At 47.6% G+C, this 21510-nt stretch overlaps 1 protein-coding gene across 1 annotated transcript in view; it reads left to right on the plus strand.

Annotated features, from left to right (window-relative positions):
* Nucleotides 1–3: 3 nt before the first annotated feature.
* Nucleotides 4–21510, plus strand: part of LOC148183845 (unconventional myosin-X-like) — a 28292-nt gene continuing 6785 nt past the window's right edge. Inside the window, exons 1-3 of the mRNA XM_088058636.1 lie at nucleotides 4–123; nucleotides 14082–14180; nucleotides 19686–19844. Of these exons, the coding sequence (XP_087914762.1) occupies nucleotides 103–123; nucleotides 14082–14180; nucleotides 19686–19844 (279 nt within the window). The 5' untranslated portion in view covers nucleotides 4–102. The remainder of the gene's footprint in view (nucleotides 124–14081; nucleotides 14181–19685; nucleotides 19845–21510) is intronic.

Consider the following 21510-nt stretch of genomic DNA (forward strand, 5'->3'; position numbering starts at 1 on the left):
AGGCGGAGCCAGCGCGGCGCGGGGCGGGCAGGCCGTGCTCGCCCGGCCGCGGCGATGCGGCGCTGAGAGCCGGCGGCAACGCTTCCGTGGGCGGCTCCGCCGATGGACGCCTCTCTGCGCCAGGTGGGCAGCGGCGGGACGGGCACGGCAGCGGGGCTCGCCCCTGCTCGGGGCTGGGAGAGGCGGGGGCCGGCAGGATTGGGTGTCGGGCGAGACGGGCATCGGGTGCCGTGCCCCGGGCCGGGAGCGCCCCCGGGGCCGTGGGACGCTGCGCTCCCCGCGGGCCGCACCCCCGCTGCCCCCTCGCCGAGGCGGTCCCGGTTGCACTTTCTCTGGAGCGATGGGATGCGGAGGGTTTTGACCCCGGGCTCTCCCCAGCCCGGCGCGGCTCCGCGCAACCCGTGCGAGGGCTTGAAGGGGCTGCGGGAGCCGGAGCCCGACCGATGTGCGGTGCCGGCAACGCCGACCCAGGGCTGCTTGCGGGAGGAGAGGGTTTGTCGCATGATAGTCATGGCTGCCCAGAGCCGGCTCCTTAATCCTCTGGAACGACTTCAGGGTCCGGAGCCTGCTCCTGCCTGCGTGTGCGTGCCACAGAGCGGCTGGCCCCGGGGCACCGGGCCGCCGAGCAGCGTGCGGCGGGACTCCCCGGCCCCTCGGTGTCGCTGGCCAGTCACCGTCACGCCGGCGGGCACAGCGGCTGCCCGGGGCCGGAGCGGTACCTGTTAGCTGCGGGCTCTGGTCCCGCCTGGCCGCGATGCCGTCCCGGGGTGAGCGCCCAGCCGTGCGGGCACTGCGCTGCCACGGGGAGCGGGGGGCTGAGGGCGCGGGGCCGGGCACGGCCCAGACGCCCCGAAATTCTCGGTGCCGTTTTTCTTGCCTGAGCATACGCAGGTTTCCAGCCTGGCCTGGCGATGCCTTTGGTTGTGAGGGGCAGGTGGGTGCAAAGCCGAGGCAGCCCTTTCTGGACCCATGGGTGACGGTGTGTGCCCGTGGCATTGGCAGCGGGTACGGCAGGCACTATGGGGTGACGGGGCCTTCTCGAGGTCTGCGGCTGAGGTCTGAAAGCCTCGTGTTTGGGGCACGACACATCTGCCCCCCTCCAGCTCCCAGATGGTTTCCAGGCCATTAACCCCAGTGTCTGGCCTTGCGAGTCGTGGGTGCGGAGGGGGAGCTAGCAGCGCTCCGGAGCAGCCCGTGGTCGCTGGGCTGGAGCAGCTGATGGGCTGGGGCCTGCCCCCTCCCTGGCGAAGCACTTTCTTTATCAGAACAGATGTTTTCCCAGATCTGGCCCCAGAGAGGAAGGAGTGGCTGCCCCCGGGCTGTGCGGCTGGGGCTGCCCCGCAGCATGCGGCAGCGCATCGCCCAGCATCCTTCAGCCATTAACTGATTAACCTGCTGCTCCTGGAAGTCTGGGCCGTCTGTATCTAATCAAATGAAGGCCAGGGTTCCCCAAAGGGCCATTTCACCAGAGCCTTTATGCCCACTTGTCTGTCAGGAGGAACCTCCTGGCCTCTTGCAACAGGAGTAGCCACTGAAGAGCCTGAAGGAACTGATGGGAGTGGGAGGCTGGAAAGGGGATACCCCCAGAGGTGCACATCTCTAGCAAAGTAGCACCCATCAGAGAATTGCCTGCTTTGTCCAGCTCTACCTGTCCAGGCATGATTCTGCCATTATCTGAAGAAACAGGGATTTCCAGGGAAGGGCTGAGAGGCAGTCCTGGAGCCAGGGTCTCTTAGAGTCATGCATCTCTTGTAAATCACAGATTTAAGTCCTGATGAAGCAAGGTAGGCTGGAGAACTGGGGTGAGCAAGAAAGTATCAGACTTGGCTTTGCAGGAAAGGCAGTGGGGGTGGGAGAGAGGGAATGTGGCTTCCCCAGAGCCGGAATGTTTGGCATTTGCTGCACCCAGGCCACTCTTCCTCCTTCTCCATGGGGGGTTCTTGGTGGGAGGGAAAGCCTGAGTAGAAGGGAGTTGCTTCACTTCTTTCTGCAGCAGCAGATGAGCTTGTCCCAGGGGATGCGTGTCATGTCTGACAGTGAATAGCTTAAGCCCCAGTTGGTCTTGCCTTAGCAGGCTCCCATGCTGTGCTTGCGGCATTTAGATTATCACACTCAGCTATGTGATCAGTATCTGGGGTTAGGTGGGGGTGCCATGGATCTTCACAGCTCCCCTAGTTCCCCCTTTGCCATGCTGGAGACCAAAATAGTTTTGTGAAGGGTTCAACCTACTTGTCATCCTGTTTCTGCCAAGGGAGGAATAGTTCTGACCAGTTGTGCCAGCTTGAAGCTGTGGAAGGGTTTCCCATGTGCTGTACCCTCCTCTGCTTGCAGACCCCAGGGACAGCGAGCTGCTAGCATGTGTGCTGCTGCTGCTCTTCTGCAGTGTCCCAGGTGGGCCAGATTAGAAAACCTTCATCCTCAGCGAGTGGTACAGCACAGAGATGTGTGTGTGCCTCTGCCATCGGAGGTCTGCTGTGCAGTGTGGCTCAGAGATGTGACAGATGATGACTTTGCTCCAGCCGGGTGTGAATGGAGGAGCCGTGTGTGTGTGTGCTCTGCCATCTCCTTGCTTGGCTGCTGCAGGGAGTCCTGTGCCCAGGCAGGGAGGAGGGGCCCTGGAGGCCAGGGCTGTGCCATGGTGACAGATGACAGTTTCCCTGTGTGTCTGGAGTGTGGGCAGGATGTGGGGTTGACACAGAGGATGTGACTCGCTCTCCAATTCCCCCATAAGGAGCAGGAATGTCATGGACAGGGTTAAAGGAGACACTTCTCCCATCCTGTCCTGCACTCCACTTGGAGCGACCAGTTAGCATGGTCCCATAGTCCGTCTGCACTGAGGAGCAGCATCCAGTGAAATTACAGATGCTGTTCTCCTTTTCAAGTGTCACTGGCCTAGAAATGCTGGCATTTTAAGTGTTAAACAGTTTTCCTCTTTGCTCTTGTGGTGAAATCCAAAGCTTTTCATCTGTGTTGTAAAATAAATCCCCTGAAGTTCTTAAGCTTTCTGACATGGGGAGAGAAAGGCGGGGTAATTCTGTGTTCATGTCCTGCATGGCTGTGGTGATTGGAATTGTCCTCTCTACAGCTGTCATGGTCTTTTATTATTTCCCATCTTTCCCTGGCCACAGCCCTTCTCTTCTTTGTGGCCTGGGATATCTGTCTTGGAGACAGGGAGAGAATCTGTCTCTCCCAGGGATACATGCAGACCATGAAGGAGCCTCAGAGTCAAGGTTGTGAAGGAGTACTAAGGCTGCTGTAATTGCTACCAGGCATGCACCTGAGCTGCTTTCTTGGCCCCAAATTGAGGTGGGGAGAAAGTACCTCTGCCAAGTTTCTTTTGCTATGGCAGCTTTGCTCTGACTGCTGACTACTTGATGCAAGCGGAAAGTGCCTGACTACTTCACAAAGCCGTCAGGGAGTCTACAGTGCGGCCCTTTACTGGCCACAAGACACTCACTGAATTTGCTCTGCTTTGGGCATCTAATGGCTTCTTGGTCCCAGCGTAAAGTCACGTGTGTGAACATTTGCAGGCAGGGAACATGGCTAAGGAGAACAACTGAAAATTCTTGACTGTGAATGCACTTTTGCAGTGTGAAGCCTGCCTGGTTCATGGGTGCAGCAGGTACAGGACTGGTCTGGTTTTTGGTTGCATGTACAATTCTCACCAGATTTGAAGTTCTCTGTTGAAGCTGCTTGGATGAATCATCCAGAGACCCGTGTCCCCAGGGAGCCCAGGTTATGCTGGGTGGGAAGGGTTTGTACATGGCTGGATTAGGTTTCTCAATAGCTTGGTTTGCCCTTCCCATGCTCCCTGCAGTTGGGAGGAGTTCCTGTGATAGAGGAACATGGCCAGATGTCCAGGAGAATCTATCCAGAGACTCTTGTCTGAGATGAGGGAAATGGTTCAGCTGATGTGGATGATGCTGACCATGAATGATGTGCTGTCTTTACAGATAACAGTAAGCTGAATGCCCATGTGTTAACAACCATTGTCTTAGGAAAATGCCAGCTTGGAAAGAAAAGGTAGTAGAACATCGTCTTCTTTAGCAGTGAGGCTGCTCTTTGAAGGAGGTTTCTGGCCAAGCCTCTCTACACCTCTCTCAGGGACATGTGCTTTGCCAGATTCCCCTGATAACCTCCTCTCAATCTACTGAGAGAGTATTGTGATCTCTCAGAAAGAGGACCTGTAGGGATTAAGAAGAGACAGAGAAATGCTGACTGTTACATCCATCTTGTGTATGTAATGCTCTCTGTGTCAATACCAAACAGAGCAACCTCTCTCTGTTCAATTAGCCTGTGTAATGCATCTCAAGAGAAGTACCACTGTTCTTGAAGATATATCCATGCAGTTAGTGTAGCATGCATTCCACTCCTACACGTGGAATCCTCCATCCAAGCTGTGTCTCCACTAAGCCATTCAGAGTGATAAAGAGGCAGATACAGGACAAAAGGGTTCGACTGCCCTGTTTTGGAGCAGCAATTGCAAAGAAGAAAGCTCTTGTGCCAAAGGTGACATGAAGAAGTGTCTGGCGGAAGAGAGGGAGCCCTGCTAGCTCCCTCCTTAGGGCATTCATCTGGAGCCAGGCTGCGTGAGCTGCGACCTTGTCAGATCCCATCAACAGCAACAGGGTGGGCTGGCACGGGCTCTCAATGAGAGCCCCCGCATGAAGGGAAGCCAGGTTGCCCTGGGCCAGCCTGCAGCTGCTCCACTGTGGCCTCCGAAACCACCTTGTTCTGCTCTGGTTTCACTTCTTGCCACACTTACATTTAACATCATGATCACAAATGTTTTGCAATTTCTTTTTCCCGTTTTGCTTTAAGGAGAATATGCCAACTACCTAAATGTGATTATTAAGACTGAAACTTGTGAGAGTCTGGATTTCCTGGTTATCTTTCAGTTACCCTAAACTCTGCAGTTCTGCCTCCTCATTTCCATCTAAGATCACTCACAGTTCAGCAGTGCTGTAGAGCCAAGTCTCAGGAAAAACACCTATGGAGGGCCTGTTATGCATCACTTGGCACAGTGCCCAGGGGACTCAGAGGTCCTGTCATACAAGTGCAGTAATTATCACAGCATTGGAACTGGTGGTGCAACCTCTCACAGATCCAGTTATCAGTGTGTTTGATGAGAAGGTAGAAATTAGGGTTGGGATGAGGGGGATGTATTAGTGTGGTTTATTCCTGTTATTTGCATCTTGAGCCAATGATGAAGATTTGGCTGAACCACATTTTCTAGAAGGGCTTCTTATTTCTGGAGGATCCCCTGCTTTTTGCAGTTTCTTCAAGTGGTTACACAACCTTGTTTTAAAATAAATCCTGCCTCATTTCTAAAGTGTCTGGCAGATCCATCCGTTTTCAGGTCCTACTTTTCTTCTGCTTCATGAGAGTCGCTTTGTCCCAAATAACTTCTCTGTCTGCAAAAAATTATTTTCTGGCACCAGGTTGTCTCTGGGTTGCTGGCAAAGGTGAGCCAGCAGGTAGCAGAGAGGGGTCTCAGTGCTACTGACTGCTGTGTCCTCTCAGCAGGATTGAGTGAGTTGAGGATGCAGGGACAGAAATGAGATTTGCAGCCCATGCTGGGCCACAGGCTGCTCTCATCTCCCCACTATCACTGTCTGGGCTAGATAGGTCAGCCCTAGCTCTGGCAAATCTACATAATGACATTAACATCTTCACAAATACTTTTGCACTACAAGGGATCTTTCTGAATAGCAAAAATGACTAAGCCTTTTATGTTGTCTCTGGAAGGCTTCTTTCTCACACCTCAAAGCATAAGTAAGCAGTAAACTTCCTTACTCCTGTTCATACATCTCAGACATGCATCAGCTCTTGTTGCAACCAAATGTCCTGGGAGTTTCTGCTCAGCAATTCTCAATCCCCTTTGGGTCTGTGACTTTCCAGAAGACATTCCCCTGTTTGAAGTACTCCTTGCATTCCTTCTCTCCTGATGATGACCTTTCTGTCTGGCTGTGCTTTAATCCTGTTTTGTTCTGACAGGGGGCTGTGGAATCCACACTGCTCTGACGGTCACATCCTTGCGGGTACTTACTTATCTACCAGATGTTGGCATCTGCTAGTACTGTCAGTACTACTTTAGGTTTTAGATCCTTGATGAGAATACAAAGTAGTACTGACCCTGTCACTGCAGACATTTGTTGGAAACTCCCTCAGTTAGTTGTGATTTTCCCCATTCATAACAACAGTTTTGACATCCCTTTGCTGCTGTTTGGTCCTTAAGAGCTGACTTTTACTGAAATACTGTGTTCTATGTGGGCAACGCCGTGAGAGTAAGTCACAGTCCTATTTATCTCATATGCTTGGATGCTATGGAAGAGGAAGCCTTTTTTACTAGGCTTTTTTCTACATGTTAACTGGCACTGGACAACAGTTAAAGCCAGAGTATCCTTAAGATGAAACAAAGATGACAGCAAAACTTCTGTATTTTCCCTGGGGTTGTCAGACTAAGCAACTCATAGTTACTAGGGATAATCTTGCTTTCACTCCCATTTAGACTCTGACTCTTTCAATCTCTTGGAATTTCCTCAGCATTACCAGACTTATAAAAAAAATTAGTATCAGCTGTTGAGAAACTTTATTGGAAAGATCTCTGGGAACTCTTGGACCTGTTGATTTTTAAAATGTTTTATGTCCTTTCCATTTACTGAAAGCATTTCATCATCTCAATATGATGCAAGATGGTGCTTTCCAGGGATGTTTGTTAAAATTTCTGTGTGTCTCCATCATCACACCACCAAGCCTGCCGAGTTCAGGAAGTGTTTGGACAATACCCATGAGCACATGGTGTGACTCTTGGGGATGGTCCTGTACAGGTCCAGGAGCTGGACTTGATAATCTTTGTGGGTCCCCTCCAAATCAGCATATTCTGTGATTCTATAACTCACAGTGCTGCCATCCACATCCAGTAGTTGGATGCTGCTACTAGCACACGTCTTTGTACCCTGTGGTTTCAGAAAAGAGTAAAACATAGACTTTTCTCTCTTTCCTGTCTCCCTGCTTCTTTCTTACAAGGGTTGTTTTCCCCATTTTTCCCTACTTCCACTCTTTTTTCTGATTGACTGACAGTGCATCCCAGCTCAGAGGCACCACTTGCTTTCTGTATGGTGTTTGAAGGAAGGACACTGAGGACGAGCAAACACCAGGAAAATATCTCACATGAAGAGTTTAAAAAACCTGAGATTACTTTATTAGTGAAATGACAAATAGGAGGAGACATGGCAAAAGAGCAGAAAATAATGGATGAGACAGAGAAGGTGAATTGAATTCCTCTGTGCCTCTACCTCTGACTGCAAGAAAAAGGGATTTTCTGCTTCACAGTGATGAGACTAGTTTAAAAGTGTATGTTTCTGTATAATGTGTGAGTAGAGGCTAGAACTCCACAAGGCAAGGAATTATTGAAGTCAAGGATGTGGCAAGATGCAGAAAGGTATTGGACATAATCCCAAATTATGCATAATAAACATTGCAGAAGAAATACAGTTTCAGGGCTCTTGTCTAAGATTTTTTACAAACCATGTGGCACTGTGGCCGCTCAGTGACAGGCTGCTGTATCCTTGTGGCTTCCTGAGGCCCTGAGCTCTGTTCTGTGGACCACGAAGACTTCCACAGAAGTCCATCAACCCAGCCTCACCATTGAAGCCATTGGCTGAATTTGAGAGAGGGAGGGAACTGCAAGGAAGCTGCCTCCCTGTATATTTGGTGGCAAGAAGGAGAAGCTTCTTTGAGAAGCACTGCCCAGATTGAGAGCAGGCAGGAATACCTTTTACTTGCTCAATTTGGAGCTGCAAGCTGGTCAGGGAAAGTTTTGCTTGGGCCAGGCTGGGTTTTAGCACATCCCATGTTACCTCCTTTCTTTCTTTCAGGGCTACAGAAGAGATGTAGGAAAGCCAGTGCTGCTGTGATGTGACAGGGAATACACATCTGTAGATACCCATGTGACTAATGTGCTTAGGGAACAACTCATTTTAATTCAGTTCCTAATTAAAGTTTTAGGCAGGGAAGAGCTTGTAATGAAGGCATGGAAGTGGTGCTCGCTTTTATGAACATAATGAAATTCAGTATTCATTTTCAAGACTGGTGAGAATTTCTCAGGTGTCTGCAAACTCTGTAGGACTGTTACTTCTCCTGAGAAGGAGAGTGACTCCACTGCCCATGGTGGAATTGCAGGGCAATTAATCTTAAACTGAGCTTGGAGAGAGTGTACAATGAAGTCCATAAGGATTCACACCTGCCCATTTTCTGTCCACCTTTTGCTCATGGCAAAGGGCAGCTCTAAAGTATGTGAAAAAGGGGGCTCATTCCCTCCATTCCCACGACAAGCAGTTCGTGTGGCTCCTGTGGTGTGTGGTTGCTTCTTTGAGAAGATTAAGAATTACCTCCACGGACCAGGCATTTCCTGGGAGATATTTGAAGTTGGAAATGTTCTGGAGAGTGAGAAGCTATGCAGCAGCCAAACTGGGGGAGGAGACAGGAACAGAACAGATGGGAGGGGGAGGCGAAAGGGGAGTGGGAGGCGGTGCACATACATCAGTGACCAGAAGTGACAAACTGCTCTTAGATTATTTAAAATGCACAAACCTTTTCCTGATACTGCTATTCTGCAAAGCTGCTGGCAGACTGAGGGCTCTGCTCCTTAATTAGTGAGGAATGGGGCTGCTAATTGGCAGAACTAGAATGAGTCATGGGCTCAGCCAAGGCTGCATCTGTGGAGCAGCAGGACCCGTGGCTATAGTCTGTGCCCAGCTCTGAGCTGTGCTGGCTTGCAGGGGTTGCCTGAGCTCAGTGAGCTGCTGTGTGGGAACCGTGGGACCAGGCAGGTACAATCCAGTCCCTTTTGCTCTGCAGTGTGTCTTCCTCATGCCTTACAAGAAGCAGACTTTTGTTTCTCTTATCCCTACCGTGCTGTTGCAGGTATTGTCCCTCTTCCCAGCTACCCCATGTTGGCTGCTGCCAGCTGAGCTGTTGCTTCTGTCTCTTACCTGTGACCTCCTGGGCTGCCCCTCCCTTCCAGCAACTGGTCCTGGTTTTGCTGATCAGATACAACCCATGGCTTCATTTCAGCCTGCCATCAGAAAAACAGCAAAGTTGCATTCCTTACCATATGGGTCTAGGCTGCCAGGGACTCCCCCTCCCCACCAATCTTACATCCATTAGCTAAGGCTCTTTACATTTGTCCTATCACTTATTCATGATCATCCAGATCAATCTCTTGAAAAGTGCATTTATTGAAACCTGATTCCAGCTTTGTCTGAATTGCAAGGGCCTTTCTAGGCCTGTCTCTGCCTCGTGGTTTACAACCACAAAGCCCACAGAGGCTGGGAAAAGAGCTGGCTCAGCGCTATGCTGCTAGGGGAGCCTTTTCTAAGCCTAGGAGCATGTAGATCCATCGTCAGGAGAAACACAAGGCTTGGATGCCCAGTGCCCACTGAACAGCCCCAGTGTGCTGGGAGGACGAAGGTAAGTTACGTATCCAGTACTTGTAGTTGAAAACCTGTAGCACCCACACAGTTTTTTGTCCCAGACTCTCAGTGCAGGGGTGTATATTTTTGAGACATCCCTGCCCCTTGCAGGATGGCTGATTTGGTATTACTGCCTAAATCAAGGAAGGCACTGCAAGAGCCTCTTGTATTGTATTAGTATTGTGTATTGTGCTTGTAGGTAGATCTGGAGGCTGAGACAGCCAAGTTCAATCACAAAGAAAACATTAAAAACATCCTGTACTAGAAAAAGTACAAACTGTGTGCTCCTTTCACACACTGAAAGTTGTCTTCCAACCAAAAACACTTTTCCTCTCTGAATAACCCCTGGAAAATTGATGCAGCCATCGTGGTTTAGCCCCTCCTGAGCACATTACTCCTGGCAGTTGTGTAGGTTTGTGCACAAGGAGGATTGGGATGTCTGATTGCACTCAGAGGCAGCACTGCTGTGTCCTGAAGTTCAGCTGAGGCAGCTCATTCTTGCTTGTGCCTGGGAAGAAGCAATCCAGAAGACAATCCAGAGGACATCCGGGGAAAACATGGCGATTCAAGGGTAGTCCAGAACACGCGAGTAAGGAGAACAGAATATGAAGACTTGTTTCTGAAGAATGATAACAGGTGCAGAGTTTTGTGTCTTCCCTCTGGAGCTTACCTCACTGCCCTCTACAGCCGGATAACTGATGAGGAGGCTGTAGCTGCTGGCTACACGCTCCAATGCGTGGATGCCTGGCTGCTGCAGGAAGGGCTGTGCTGCCTGCCTGCCTCTCTGCCCATGCCCTGGGTACAGCACACGAGATCTCCCTCATTCTTCCCCTGCTGACACACCATACTGCGTCTCCTGAGATGAGATACAGGCGTGTGAATGCAAGGGAGAACTTGCGGTTTCAGTCACCTTTTTTTTTTTAAAAAAAAGCATAGAAGGCCAAAGGAATCTGTGGCTTCAACTGATTTTTTGATATCTTGAATAGCAGGAAATGTTATTCATTTCTGAGTCTAGGATCCCAAAGTGCCATATGTTGTTTGAACTGAGAAGTCACATCTTAGAGTTTACTGTCCATAGTGGAAGGCGTGCTGGTGTGACTGTGGGCCAGTACTGATGAAACTGCTCTCTGTATGCAAGCAACTTTATTTTCTAAATTATGACCCCATGGTACAGGATCACTTTTCAGGATTGTGCTTTGCTGTGCACTTTGTGGCAAGGCAAGTTCATGGACAGATTGTTACTGAGGCCATAGGAATGAGGATGTTGGTCTCAGAGTTTGTTTAACATCTGAGTGACCTGCCCTTGATATAGGAATGATGGATACATTACTATTTTATTCTTCCCTTCTGTTCCTGCTGTTGTTCCCTTTAAAACCAAAGCAATAGACCAACCTAGTAAACTCCTAGTAAAAGAATAATGAGCCCATTATATAAGGAGCTTGAGTTAAGTGTATGATCAGTATTCAGCCACCTTTACTTGATAGAAAGTGGTTACAGAAAATCATCACTGCTGTTCCTCCTCTTTCTTTTAAGGTGTTCTCTTCAAATTGGTGATTGCTTTTTGCTCCATTTTGTTAAACTGTTTTGTCTGTGGGTGAGGGTGGATGAAAGTTGAAGGGTTTTTACTCTAGTCCTAGAAGAGCAGGGTTTTCCCATCATCTGTGGTGCCTGTGGGAGCTGGCACATCGCTGCTGGGCAGTGCTTGGTCCTACTGACCTTGCTTCTCCTATGGAAGTTCAGCCTTGCTGCCTGGCAGTTTTGGGAAGTTTTCTGCTCAATTTAATCCTTTAAACTGATCAATGAGATGTGTGGCATGAGGGGAGTAAAGTGAGGGCAGTCTCTTTGGTGTCACCATCTGCTCCTGTATTTAGTCAAGGCTCCTTGGGGAATTTCATGTTTAGAAGAAAGGGCTGGTGGAAGGAGATGCACTAAAACAAACTCTGTATTTCAGGAAATGGGGCTATATGCTGGGCAGAAGTTACAATAATTATTTGCTCTGTGGTTCCTTTTCTGGCTGTCTCAGCAAAATACTCCTTTTGGAAACAGCATAACTGGGTGCAGTTATTCTGCTGTGCAGACGTAATTGCTGTTGTACAAACAGCCACAACATCAGAGTAAACTGAAGGAAGTCATTCTGGGCAGCTGAAATACCACAGTGCCTGGGAGTTTCAGCATGTTGCCTTCTATTCCTTAGAAGCACACAGAAGGACCTATCATAAGTTTCTGTGGTGTTGTGCAAAAGAACTATGTCTCCTTGGAGGAGTATTTGTGGACTTCTGCTGAGAAAGGGGTCTGAATCAGTCTGGACTTTTAGATAATTTCTGTGTGTTGAAGATAGCTGAGTGATCCCATTGCCTATCTCCCCTCTTTTCCCTTCTAAGTGGCATCTGTTAAATAACAGTACTCATGCCCGTGGATTCTCTTCTGTGTCAAATTATCAGCTTCCTGTAGCTCTAAGTTAATTTCTGAGCCCAGGGGGTGGGAAGTCTGTGTAACCTGGACCCCCCTGGTCTTCAGGGACAGTGTAGGGTGCTGTGATAGTGGCCTGCTGCCATATGCAGAGTGTGCATGCTGTGGTGTTGGGGCACAGTGTGAATGGTGGAGTGCAGACTTGTCTTCTGATTAAACTGCACCTCCCTCAGGCTCTCATCTCTGCCATCCTGGGTTACTTGTGTCTGAAGGCATTGAAGCGCACTGTTTGGGATGTTTACACTTAGTGTCTTATAAAAGGCTTTCTTTTATCCCACTGTTTGGAGACACAACCTTCCTGGTTTTTGACTCTTTGCTTTCTTCCATGGTAGCAGTAGGAGTCCGGTGAAAGTAGCAAAAAATCTTTAAACACATGTTGCTGTTCATATGTTTATGCACAATAGTCAGAACATGATTTGGGAAACCGATGATTTCTCAACAGCAATGTCTTGCCCAGATGCCTCAGGACACTTTATTTCAAGCATCCAGAGTTTTGGAAAAACCTAAGAGGATGTAACAAATCCTCTGTATAGTTCCTCAAAATCTGTGTGTGATATGTTGTTCACACCAGTTCTCTGGGATCTCAAATCTGTAATATAAGATTCTATTTGTTTTCTATCACTGTTGTTCACTGGCCATAAGGATGATCTTTGCAGACCATCCATGGGTTTAGGTGCTGATCAGATGCAATGGTGCTTTTCATTGACTTGGTGAGGGAAGATTAATCTGCTTGATGTGCTAACTCTAGACCAGAGTATATCAGTAAAGCTAGAATTATGTACACCTTTTTAATGTCATTAAACCCAGTTCTTTTATTGGGAGGACTGGAGATAGGCCTATAGATGTATCTCCTACAGTAAGGAAAGTCCAGGGTACTAAAGTGTTTAGAGTGATTTAACTTGTTTAAAGAAACCCACCTAAACTAAAAACAAATCATTAAAAATAGAATTAGTGTTTCACATTTTGTATAATGTAATATAGAAGCACTATTCAATTTCTTCAGACATATTAAGCCTACAAGCAAAGAGCTAATGGTGCTGATGGGATTAAGAGGGTAGGAAGGGCTTAAAGCACATGATCAATAATTTAGGGGCACACAAAAAATTAGGAGGAAAGTCAGTCTATCAATCGATGAAAGGCAGGATGGCCCTAATGTTGAGCACTTTGGATTTTTCTCAATGTTTATCTAAGCAGAGTTTATGTGATTTCTATGGGAAGACATGGAAGTGCTTAGTTTGCAATAACTGAAATGAGGTGTGGCTTCATGCCTAGCTCTAATTGCAGGTGATGCTCGCCCTGATCTGCCTTCATGCTCCTGCTCTTTCCCTTGTACCAGGTCCAACAGGCAGACAGGCCAGAAGAGGCCAATCCAGCAAACCTGTTTTCCCTCCTATTTTGGTAGGCAAGCTACGAGATCTACCTGTCCTGCAGATCCCTGCACGTGTGTTACCAGAAATCTGGGTTTGTGCTCAGGTTTGTCTTGAGGGACACAGAGTAGTCAAAGATGTTGTAATGTATGCCAAACATCATATATATAATCACATCTAAACACCAGTGCAGACATACATCAGGACCCTCATGTATACATCACTGTATATATACATCAGACAAGCACTCAGGTCATGTCATTTACCAAAGGAAACTCTTGCCAGAGTTTGCAAACAAACCTCTGTGAAATCTGTTTGCTGGAGATTTCTGGAAGCATTTTGACTTACAATGATGTGTGGGTGTATGACATTGTAAACATACTTTATTTATATTTTCTATTATTATTATTATAGCATGACTTTTAATGACCGGCCATTCCAAGTTTTCAAATATTTAGACAGTCAAACCAACTATTCTATGTGTTGGTATCTTTCCATGACACTTCCTACAAAAATTGGTGTTTCCTTTAGTTTCTGCATGCAGCTCATTAAAACTTCTTTTTCTTCCGCTCATGTTACATTAAGAAAAAACAAAACCAGTTTCTCTGAAAATGTAACTAAGACCTACTTAAATATTTTAAGCAGCTGTAGCTTGGAAGTAGCCTCTGAATACTGCAGCTTCCCTCAGCTTTCCTTGGGTGCTTGCACCCTGTGTGCAGATCTCATGGGCTCCAGTTCTTTCTAATGGGATGTCTTCTGGTTTTTGCAGGGTGCCAGGGTATGGCTGCGGGAGCAGGACCAGCTGCAGCCATGCACTGTTGGCTTGTGTGGCAATGGAAATGTTCTCTTCACCTCAGATTATGGCATGGTAAGTGAAGTCTGCGTGAGGTTGTAGCCTATGCTGAGCTGTAAGATGGACTTCTTGGTTTTGCATGACCATCACGTTGAGATTTATCAATGGAAATTTATCAATGGGAATGCTGCAATTCTCTGAAAAGTGACCTGGCTCTGTTACAAACTGTGCCAAGGATCTAACAAATGTTAAAAAGAGAAGATTGTTCTTCATCTCTTCATTTCTCTGCCTATCTCACTTTTCTTGGTTTCCCTTGTGCCATCTTTGAAGGAGTTGTATTAACAGCTTAGCAAAACCATTATATTGGCTAAATGCTCCTGGAAGGAGGCAGCTCCACCAACCAAGCAGCCCTTCCTGCCAAGATGTGCAAGCTGTGTCTCTCTAAGGGTGCTTGTGCTCGCCACCAGCCAATTCAGCAGCTTTTGCTGTCAGCCCTTTGGGCCAGGGTTGGCTCCAGTCAGTGTGTGAAGGCAGCAGAGATGCACAGGACAGCTCAGCAAGGCAGACAAGCTCCCCTGAGAGCAGAGCTCTCCAACAGTGATAAGAATAAGCTTCTTTCCCGCCTGATTTCCAGCCCTGTGCTCCTTGTGGTTCCCTGGTGCATCTACTGCAGTAGTCATGGAATAATATTGGTAGAAGGGACCTCTGGGGATCATCCAAGTCCTCAGTGAGTCAGCTCGCGTGGCTGACCCTGGGAAAACTATCCACAGCCTTCATTGGTGAGTCAGACTGGTGCCTGGGCTGAGAGGAGGATGGGGAAATGGGCAGGACTGTGCCCTCCAGCAGTGAGCAATTAGACCTGCTCAGCTGTTCTGGTGAATGGGCCCTGCAGGTGGCTGCTTTGTTACAGAAAAATGGACAGGTTTTCTTCAGCCTCTTACCTGGCAAACAAAGGAGGGCACAGGGGGAAAGGGGATTTAGGACTCTGGTTTGTGGAGTCAGTGGTAGGACTTTTCAGTCTTGCCTTGAAAGGCCTAGATTTAAAATCATCATTCTTTTATAAAAAGCCTGACTTGTTTCTCAGAGATAGAAATTCCCCTAGCAAACACAGATTTTTTTATCTGTAGTCTCTCAAACCCCTTATTGACTTGTTTTGGGAGTGCTGGATATCACTAACACATTTTAAGGGATCACAAGTAATGCAGTAGCCTCCAGAGGGACAAAAAATGGTGAGTACCTCTGTGACTTTCCCAGTTCTGTCTCTCCTGACATGCTGCTGTGGCCTTGTACAATCTTTCAAACCCATCTGGCACCTCAGAAAGGACACTGGAAATCCCACTTTAGAGCTGTCTGTGTGGGTGCACCCACCCCCAGCCTGTGTTCTGTATGCTGGAAAACATGCTCAGGATAATGCTGGGTGGCTTACAGGTGTGTAAAAGAAAAAAAAAAGCTGGGTTTGCATTTTTTTCTTCCATGAAACAAGAAAGGCTGGAGGAGCATGTGCTTTACGGCTTATGCATAAAACCATATGGTGATCATTGAAGGCCTTTCTTTATTCAGTGCCACCCACAAGAGCTGTCCTGTCAGCTCCATCCCGCACCTGCCACATTCATTGCTTCATACCTGTAGGAGGGACTGGCAGTCCTACCCCTGGTGAAAACTCTGATAAATGGCTTCACTTTGGGTTGGCTGGGGAAGTTGATCCCTCTGTTTTTTAGGACCCCCAAATCTCGTGTCCTCATGTTTTCTGTGGCCCAGCATCCCCTCAGCCTGTGCAGCTCTGAGGTAAGAAGTCCAGTCATGCTTCAAAGCTTTTGTCATTTGTTTTCACTTCCTTAAAAACACCTCAAGCAATAAATCCATCAGAAATGTGACTTCCTGGGAGGAAAGGAGGAGCTTTGCTTATGAAACACAAGATTGGAAACCATGATCCAGATGAAACAGCCAAATGGTTTATGGATAAATATAACTTGGATGCCAGGTGGGAGCTTGGCTTATGTGCTCAGGATGGCACTAATGGATGGAATTGAGTTTGAAAAGGAATAATTTCTCCCTTGCTGAGTCTGGTGAGCAGCACTGGTGGGCCTCATCTTGGCTTGTTTGCTAGCCAGATTTTGCTTTATTCCTGAGCATTGCAGGGCCTTGGAGAGAGTCATGGTCATTTTACTCTCACTTTGGGCTGAATCTGAGGCAAATTTAGTGTGTCACTGGCGAAAAAGTGGAAATCCGTGGCTGTGAGGTGCCTGTTAGGCTGAAAGCTGATTATTTTCCTTCCCAAAAATAAAGACTTGCCTATTAACACCTACAGCTTTGTATTTTATATATTAGCTTGTTAAAAAAGGGATATTCTAGGGGCAACTTTGCTGAGAGATCAGTTTGCCCTGAGAGTTCTTACTTGCTTCAGGAAAAATCAGCTATCATATTCAGCTCAGGAGTGCTGAACATCAGCCTGCCATATTCTTCCTGGAACAGGATGATGGGGGAGGATCTTTGAAATTACTCTCCTGGCAAATTTCTGGAAGCATCCAGGAGTGAGCAATGGGGTAACAAAAGCTTCCTTACTGGAACTCTGAGGGTGGAGCATCATCCTGTTTGTGTCTCAAACCTCTGAGCTCCTTGAAGAAAGTCACTTTGACAGTCTTGGGACATGTGTCTGTGTTCAGGAGAATGGATGGTCCTTGCAGCCTGTTGGTGATACAGAGGCTGGAAAAACTACCCTCCTCCCTGGAGAGCAGAGAACAAATTAAAAGTTATCTTTCTTCCAGTGCCAGGAAGACCATAAAACTCTCTCACATGTCCCAGGTGCCTTCCAGAGGCACAGAGCCATCACCTCCCAAAGCTCAGTGGGTCTGGAGGCCCCAGCCTCTGCCTGAGGGAGGGTGAGCTGCCTAGGCATGCGTTAGATGAACCTCCACAGCCTCAGGGACGGAAAAGTGACAATCTGGCCTCGGCTGGGATGGCAATGTGGCATCACAGTGCTCCTCCAGGGAGCACATTTCACCTCTGCAGTGCTTCTGTGCCGAGGGTACCACAACCAATACTACAGATCCACCTCTGGTCCTGCCAGAGCACCTGCTTAACTCTTTATGGATATTGGGCCAGACTTTTTTTAGAGAGGAATAGCTGAATAACACCAATCAAGTGGCTCAAGACAGGTATAACAGGTGATTATCTAAGCCTCACTAATAATTTACTAGGTAAATTATAATACCTAAATAAATTAGTAAATAAATACTATTTATTTAGGTGTATTTAGGACCCTGTTCCTTACTAATAATTTACTAGTGTATTCAGGACCCCTGTTCCTCTTCAAGGTTCCATTTTCTCCCATGCTGTCTACAGGAACAAGGAAATGAGCTCTGACCCATCACTTTTTGTGCATAGCAGCCTCTGGGCACAGGTGTTGCTAGCTGCTTGATATCTTTTAGGACACTTGTCCACTCAGCTTTTTGTCTAAATGTTTTCTCCATGTTTCTCTTCTGGCCCAAATGGCTGCAAGTGCTGACAGAGCAGTAGTAAATGATTAAGTACCAGGCAGATATAAGGAAAGATCACGTCATACTGTTTCTTACTTGTCTGCTTCCAAACTTTGTGTAAGTCAGCAGACAAGAGAGAGACAGGGTTGTTTGCTACCTCCTCGTTTGAAAGTGCTGTACTGATTTTGTTCCTGACAGTCCAGTTCATGTTGTGCATCTGCAGCTTGTACTCCTGAATTTAGTTGTCCCACTCTCCCTTTCTGCTCTCTTTGGGAGTTCTCTCTCAGTTCTCTTGTGAAAGTGCCTGAGGTCTTTGCTCTGAAGAAGAAAACAAAAAAGTGTGTTTCTTTTTTTAGGGTCATTGCAGAGTGGGGGTCCTGCTGCTGGCAGTCAGGCCTCTCTGACACCCAGGAGCGGAACTGGTGTGGAGAGAGCCTTTTTGCTGGACTGGGATTTGTTTTACACTGATCATGAACGTGAACTGTGTATTTTTGAAAACCTCCTGGCTGATGAAGGAAGTGGGCTGTGAAGGAGTCTGCCAGTGGAAGAGACCAAGGGGTCCTTGCCACACCGGTGTGACTGGTCAGGAATGGGGTGAACACACCTGAGGGACTGAGCCAGCTTCTCCTCCCCAGCTCCCTCCCAGAACAGAGCTGCTCTTGTGGCTGTGCATCCTGGTGATCTTGTAGGGGATGCTTTGCCGTGTTATTGCTCCCTGCACTGGCGGGGTGCAGGCTCAGAGCCCTGAAGGGGTGAGCACCTGCGATGTGCTGCACTGTGAGTGCCCTGCAGGGACTCGCAGGGGTGGCTCGCTGGAGGGGGCTGGGTGACCTCAATCTGTCTGCAGCCTGCAGCTGCGGGGATGGCCTCTCCCCAGCAGTGACGGCAGCCTGAGCACTCCAAGGAGGTGGGCAGGAGAAACCAGTTAGATCAATGCTATAGATCAGTTTGTTCTCTATGGAGCCCGTCAGTTTCTTGCTGGCACCCAGCAGGGCTGACAGGCAGGGATGGAAATGAGGTAAAGACCAGAGCCCTGAGAGAGGAGCAAAAGCAAAAGATTCTTTGGAGGGGTTACTGTGGACCAGTTTCCTTCTCCAGGATGCCTATATGAAGTCTCCCATCTGTCTCTCTTTGGGTCTTACCATCTAGCACAGCTTTGGATGCTGGGTGGGAGATGGCACATGGCTGAATCCAAGAGTGGGAAGCAACTGAAATAACTTTTGTGAAATGCCAGCATCGTGCTTGAGGAGGAGGAAAGGAGGGCTGGGATGTGCCTATGGTGGAGGGGAACAGTCACATAATCTCAGCTGTGTTGAAAGGGGTGAGGGAGATGACCTGATAACTGAAGAGTGCGTTATTGAGGAGGAGAAAGCTCTAGCAGGAAGAAGGATGCAGCAATTGAGGCAAGATGAGTGGAACTGCACAGAGAGATGAGTACTTCCTAGAGCAGTGATTGAAGTTAATAGGTGTCATTGTACAAATATTTTGAAAGCTGTATCATACACATATGTGTCATCACAGAGAGAGAATGTCACTACTTTATTTGGCTTCTCATGTGCTTTGTTTTCCTTTGCCCTTGAGGTGACAAACTCTTCTAGATGCTCTCTGGCTGCTTCTGTGGAGAGTGCAGAGCCAAACTTGGAATGTGAATTAGCTTTTCCTCTACTTCCCAATGGTCAGAAACATGATCTCACCTGTGTTTTTTTGTGAAAGACTGTCCCTGGTCTCTTGGGAGCAGCTGCCATCATTATTCACAGTCATGAGTGCAGTGTGTAATACCTGTCTAGCCTAGCAGGTGGAGGCTGGTGCCCTGCTCCTGTTAAGGGGAAATTAAATAACCTTATGTTGATTTGTCCCCATCAGTACTGAAAGTGAGGGATTGGTTGTGTAGTAAAAGAAGGGAGTATGCTGTATAGTTTCTGTCCAGAGAGCTCAAATACATAGGAACAGGAATGGAAGAGTGATTATAAAAGTAGGGAGCAGATCTGTGTCTTATTAATTTTGTTTTTCAGTGCCAGAGTATAAAGGTGCACGTTTCTGGTAGGAAATCAGACCATGTGCCCAGGTATCATGAGCTTCTTTGTCTTTCTCCATATTCTTTCAGGTGTTCCAGTACCCCAAGGCCTCCCTTTCCAGAGAAAAGGTCTTACCCATGCACCAGACCAGCGTTGATGGGGTAGAAGACATGTCCATGCTGGGAGATCTGCATGAAGCTGCCATCCTGCTTAACCTTCACCAGCGCTACCAACAGGGTAACATCTATGTAAGTGCTCATCCCTTTTGGATTAATGGTTTTTGTTTAGCTTCAGGGCTGCCACTTTGCATGAGGTACTGATGTTATCCTTGTCTCTTGAAGACAGGAATTGGAGGAATTTCTGCCTTGCCAGCTCCTTCATCCCTGTGAGATCCTACCCTTATCAGAGGGGCCTCTTTGCCTCTATGGAGGAACTTCCGAAACATGGATGTTCACCTCTGAGCTTTGTGGTAATTGCACAGCTCTGTATCCTCCAAGAACATCCATGTTTGATGAGCTGTCATTCACATTCCCCAGGTTTCCCATTATGGCTGTTCCATGGTTTATAAGGCCAAGCAGACTGGAAAGTGCAGCATATGCAGGTTGTTGCTGAGTATCTCTCCTGATCCAGACAGATGAAGATACTGCCTAACAAAACTAGGAATGCAAACCTGTTGTGCCTTTTTTTTTTTTTTTTTTTTATTATAACTCTGCTCGCCTTGCACAGGGGAATACTCATAGCATCTCATGATCTCTCTCTGAGGAAGGAGACAAGTGTTAGGAAAGGATCTTGTGAGGAAAAGCACACCTGGGACAAGACACCCCTGAGCTGCTGGGATGGCAGTGCTCTGCTGAGACTTGGAGAGAACAAGGAGGATAGATTACAAAGACTGCCTTACCTTGCTTTACTCTTGACTTGCTTGTCCATGTTTTGTGCACACAGAGTTTTCATAATATGACAGAAAAAATGTAAATCTCTGTGTTGCATAGCAACCGTTATCAAGGCAACCAAACCATATGCACCTGTATTCCTGTAAATTATTAGTAAAGTGACCCTGTTTCTGAACCACCTCCTTCACTGGATGCAGAGGAGACTGTAAATTCTCTTGGCTTTTTTGCTGTAGGCACCTTTGCCTGTTCCTTGTGACCCTGTGACAGTACCCAATGCACATTATTTTGATGTCCCAAATCCTTGCTGCTCTTCTTGTGCTGCTTTTGACACATGCTATGTATCTGTGCAGCTTTTGACACATTTGGGTATATTCCCCCTGTTCCTTCTTCCTCACACCTTAAAATGCAATGCAGGATTCTCTTCCTTTTCAGTCTGTGTCTTGTACCAGAAATGCCACAACACCAGCAGTGTCACAGGAGCTGTATCTCCATAAGCCTTTCAGCTAGCTCTGATGTTTCATTCCTTCTCCTATTCAGCATTAGTTCTGGGCCTTCTCCATCCATGCATGAAGGTGTTAAAATTTAACACCTTTACACCTTGTTTTTTGCACTTTGCATAGTGCCTGAATCTCAGATGTGCACCTCCGGTCTGGAAGTTTTGGAGATGTATGAAGGGGCCTGACCTCTGTAACATGCTCAGCACTGGGAAGAACCCCTCAGTGTAGTATTATTAGCCCCACCATAAGCTCCTAGAGGGGATTCTTTCTAATCAGGGAGTGTAGGTAGCAGTATATCTGAACTGGTCTGGCACCCATAATTAATTTACTACAGCAATACTGACAAGCTCAACAGTACCTTTTGTTTTCCAGAAAAATACTATTCAAGCTTTACCCAACTGAAGGAAATTATGTGAGCACAGCAACAGCCTGCATCTTCCCTCTTCATTCTTACAATTCCTATATTCTTTAATAAAAGTAGACCCAACATAATGTGAGAGATGTAGAAATGAGCCAGGGGCTGTACT

This window comes from Pseudopodoces humilis, chromosome 8, assembly GCF_049639895.1.
Source record: "Pseudopodoces humilis isolate 2021_Gansu_Grassland_sample_001 chromosome 8, ASM4963989v1, whole genome shotgun sequence".
In the NCBI taxonomy this organism is placed as follows: domain Eukaryota; kingdom Metazoa; phylum Chordata; class Aves; order Passeriformes; family Paridae; genus Pseudopodoces; species Pseudopodoces humilis.